Source organism: Notechis scutatus, chromosome 2 (assembly GCF_049901735.1).
Source record: "Notechis scutatus isolate UNSWTSFEM ecotype Mainland chromosome 2, rNotScu1.2, whole genome shotgun sequence".
In the NCBI taxonomy this organism is placed as follows: Eukaryota; Metazoa; Chordata; class Lepidosauria; order Squamata; family Elapidae; genus Notechis; species Notechis scutatus.
Window position 1 is genome coordinate 233,605,161 of NC_142010.1, and position 4,411 is coordinate 233,609,571.

Genomic DNA, 4,411 nt, shown 5'->3' on the forward strand with positions numbered 1-4,411 from the left:
CCATAAGCCTATTGGCTTACAGTTAAGCACAAAGGAAGTCCCACTGATTTCAACTATGAGCCTGTGGGATTATTGAAGACCAACTGCAGGAAAGAGGGAATGTACAACTTCATTTCAAAGTTGCTAATCTCATGGAAATATGATAAGATTTAATGACCTTTCATCAGGATTAAGTTATGGCTAAATCTTGAGAACCATACCTCCTCTGAGAAAACATTTGCTGCTATTATTGTTTGTTATTATTTTTATTCATCTGCCTAAATATTGATAGAATTAGAACTACAAATACATTTTCACAGGGCAGAACACTAAAGACCTGAAGCCCTAAAGCCAATAGCGGGATTTATTTTCTTGAAAAATCATTTGCTTTATTTCTGGAAATATGTAAAAAAAAAAAAGCGTTTTTTTTTTTTTTTTTTAAAATTGGAAGGTACAATAAAACTTGTCAGTCCTCTTAACAATAATCCTGATAAAGAATATGCATAAAATACAAATTGAAAAGACAAAGAGCCTTCCATTCATACATACCCCAGATTAAAACGACAATGACAATCTCTTCTATGTAAACATTTTGATCTTTCCGTGCAGAAGAAGTACGGGGGGGGGGAATGAGCGGCAAAAGACCGACTCTCTCACCATTTTTGCTGGATTCCCATGTCCCCCCTCCTTCCTTCCTTCCTTCCTTCCTGGGGGACTCCAGCGCGCTCTGCAGCGGAAAGTAAATAAAACTTTTTAAAAAGAAGATATTGTAAAGGGCGGGGGGGGAAGGACGGCGTCTGTTTTCAAAGCAGAGAGCCGAGGACCGTTTCTCCGCCATCTGTCTCTGCAGCATGTAGAAATGGCTTTGCATAAATAGAGGTACGGAAGAAGGAGCAGACCGGAAGGCCAGAGACAAGCGAGGAAAAAGGGCACAGAGAAACCAACCAGCGAGTCGATCTGTCCGGAAAGGTCTCTCCGCGTCGCTGCTCTCCAAAGCCGAAGGGAGACGAGGCTGGCCCAGGCAGCTAGCAATTGGAAATCCTGGCCGCGCAGCTTTCCATGCTGCCCAAGGCCGCCCCGTGGGGCAGAGTTCCCAGAGAGGCGGCGGCGGCGGCGGCGGCGGCAGGAGAAGCCAGCGAGGGCGAAGGCGACGGCGAGGCCATCAAAGTTCGTGCCAGGACCGGCAGCCCCGCGGCCTGAGACCCGCAGCGGTTCCCCAGCCCGGGGCTCACGCTGCCTCCGATGAGGCTCTCAATGGAGAACGGGGAGCGCGCCAAGACCGAAGTGGTCTTGGTGGCGGCCGCGTGCAAAGAAGCGGCCAGCGACGGGCCGAGCTGGGCCGCGTAGTTGAAACTGGTAGTCCGGGCCAGCTCCGGTCCCGCCGCCGCTGCCGGGCCCAGGAGGGAAGGCGGGGCAGGTGGCAGGACGGGGCCCGACGCCGACGGCCGCCTCTCCTGGGGCTGGAAAGCGAAGAGAGTCGAGGGCGCCGGGTAGGGCTGGAGGTGGAGCCCGTAGCCGCAGCTGTAAGGCCCGTAGGCGTACGCGGGGGGTTGGCCGGGGTGCCCGGTCGGCGGCGGCGGCTGTGCGGCCGGCGGGTGAAGGAAGGCGGCGGCGGAGGGTTCGAGCCCGCGGAGGAGCAATTCGGACGCCGGCAGCGGCTGCCTCTTGAAGCGCTTCCTGCGCCGCAGGAAGCTGCCGTTGTCGAACATGTCGGCGGACTCCGGGTCCAGAGTCCAGTAGTTGCCCTTGCCCGGATTGCCCGGCTCGCGGGGGATCTTGACGAAGCAGTCGTTGAGCGACAGGTTGTGGCGGATGGAGTTCTGCCAGGCCGGGAACTTCTCGCGGTAGTATGGGAAGCGGCCGCTGATGAACTCGCAGATCTCGCTCAGCGTCAGCCGCTTCTTGGGGCTCTGCAGGATGGCCATGGTGATGAGCGCGATGTACGAGTAGGGAGGCTTCACCAGGCTGCTCTTGCCGCCGCCCGCCGCCCTGAAGGGTCCCGGCTGCGAGGAGGAGCCGGAGGACGAGGAGGAGGGCGAGGAGGGCGAGCCGGAGCCAGGGGACCCTGCCGGCGCGCGCCCCCCGGGGGACCTGGGCAGTGAGATGGCCTCGTCCTCCTCCCCGTCGTAGGGACGCCGAGGAGGGGGCTCCTCCTCGTCGTCCTCATCCTCGTCGCCGCCCCCCTCGTCCTCTCCCTCCCCGACCACGTCGATGTCTGTCTCTTCGGCCAAGGCGGAGGCGGACATCTCCGCGCTCAGAGTCATCGCTTGGCGGAACCGGGCATGGGCGCAGCGGGCGGGGAGGCGGCGGGGCAGCTGCCCGCGGGAGGTGTCGGTCCCGGTCAGCCGCGCGCCGCTTTGGGCCCGGCGCTCCTCCACCAGCCGGAGTTGGCTTGCCGGACTGAGGGGATGGCTTCTCCGGCGGGTGGGCGAGCCGGGAGCTTGCTCCCTTCCGCCGTTCCCCTCAGTTAGGAATGAACCCTGCGGGGAAAGCAACCGCGACGCTTCTCGGGGAGGCTGGCAAAAGCAGCGGAGCCCGCGGACGAGCTTGGCCAGGCTGAAGCCGTGCCCAAAGGGGATGGCCTTTTCTCCTCCCGCGGGCGGGCGGGCGGGGCGGGGAGCGCAGCGGAGAGTCACATGGCTCCAAACGTCAGCGCCATAACCGGGAAAAGACTCCGGGAAAAGAGCGGCGGGATGAGGGGGAGGGGAGCTCGGGGAGCGGGATCCGAGCGAGCGAGAAGAGGCCAGAGGGCAAAACCGGAGCCTCATTCCGGGCCTAAAAAGACCCGCTGGGAACCTTGGGGTGGGGGAGGGGCGCCCCCGGAACTCCCTCCCCCGTCTCCCCCGCCCCGCCAACCGGACCGCTTCAGACCTTCCTTCGCCTTTCCCCTCCCCCTCCGAATGGCGGGCAGTTGTCATTTGTTTCTTAAACTGGAGGCAGCGGAGGAGAGAAAGTGCTTCGGAATTAAAAATAAGAGATCCGAACTCCAGCGTTGCCGCCGGAAAATGTCCCAAAATGTGAGGGAAATTGTCCAAGCGCTGCGCAGGATCCAGTCAAGGAGGAACGGAGAGGGGGAGGGTCGCGCGATTTGGGGGGGAGGGACGGGGACCCCTCAAAGAAGACATTCTCCCCAACCCTTTTATGCGCTGGGAAGCAGAGAAATGAAAGCCCGAGTCGGGGTTTCGCCCGGCAGAAGGCCGGTTGGTTGGAAACCCTGCCGGGATGTAAGTAAACGCCAATCCCGAGGTTTGTCAATCGGCTGCTTGTCCCCTTGTGCTCAACGGGGCGTGCTTCGGTCGAGGAGGTCTTAGGGTCTCTTAAATTTGGCTCTTCTCTTCAGCCTGGACCTTTTCCCAGGAGGACCTTCGCTCGGACCACCCGAGGACACCTCGGGGCGGGCGGGTTGACCGTGAAGACCGGCTCGGTCGTTGGCAGAGGAGTAAATACACCGAGCCTTTCCCGCTCCACCGAGATTAAAACAAGAAACTGTTTTCTGAAAGGCGAAGCGATTAAAAAAATATAACATGCCTGAAGCCGGTGGGATTTTTTTTCTCTCTCTCTTTAAACATGATTTGATAATGATCGTTTCAATGGGGACGAACCAACTTCTACACTGTCGACCTTTGTTTTCTCTTTTATTCCTCCCTCTTCCCCGCCCCTAAACCCTCCGCTGGGCATAAATTCATTTGGTAAAAGAAAAGACGGGCTCTATGCATTTCCAATCCTTAAACAGCGCAGTAGCCTTTTCCCCAGAAGTCAGGCTTTAGAGAGGCTCATCATCCCCGGACAAGAGAGCGCGGTCGTTCGGCCGTTTATCGCTCTCTGCAGCCGAAGGCGGCCGCCGGGATGTCTGAAAGGCAGGAGAGGGCCCGAGCTTCTGTGTTGCTGTCGCCAATGCGCCGCCAGGCGGAGCGACCTACTTGCGGAGCTGCGCTGTCTCTTCCGTGACCCGCATTGTGATAACGCCCTTTCCCTGGGACTGGGAGCGAAGAGGCTGGTTTGCTCCTTGCTCTCTTAGTGAGCGGGTAGTTTATCAAGTGGGCACACTTAAAAAATTATTTAGGCGGTGAATTAAAAACGTCTAAAACGTGTAGCAGTGTGTGCATATTCTGTGCGTGTGTACTCTTCTATGTGGGTGGGTGGGTGAGCGAGAGAGCTAATAATAAAGACCAAAGGAGACCAACACTTTTATTTCTTTTTGCTCCTTATTACAGTGTGCGTGTGTTTGTGTCTGTATGGGTGTCTGTATGGGTCTATTTGTGTGTAAATAAGTACACTCAACCAGATCCAGAGCAAATTTGTTTGAAAAATATTTCATGCTTTAAAACTTCACTTTCCCATTTCTCCCTTATATGTATTTATACATCTATAAAATAATTTTAAATACAGATCATTAAATAAAAAATAAGCAGCATTTCAGATTGGGTGACTG

At 56.5% G+C, this 4,411-nt stretch overlaps 1 protein-coding gene across 1 annotated transcript; it reads right to left on the reverse strand.

Annotated features, from left to right (window-relative positions):
* Positions 1–304: 304 nt before the first annotated feature.
* FOXD1 (forkhead box D1) lies at positions 305–2,544 on the reverse strand. The gene is made up of 2 exons (XM_087954105.1): positions 925–2,544; positions 305–706 (listed from the first exon to the last, which is right to left on the reverse strand). The coding sequence occupies exon 1, from the start codon at positions 2,241–2,243 to the stop codon at positions 1,005–1,007; it is 1,239 nt and encodes a 412-aa protein (XP_087810231.1). The 5' UTR covers positions 2,244–2,544; the 3' UTR covers positions 305–706; positions 925–1,004.
* Between the last annotated feature and the right edge of the window lie 1,867 nt (positions 2,545–4,411).

Coding starts and splice junctions, on each gene's coding strand:
- FOXD1 (XM_087954105.1), bottom strand. CDS start 2,243: ATGACTCTGAGCGCGGAGATGTCCGCCTCCGCCTTGGCCGAAGAGACA.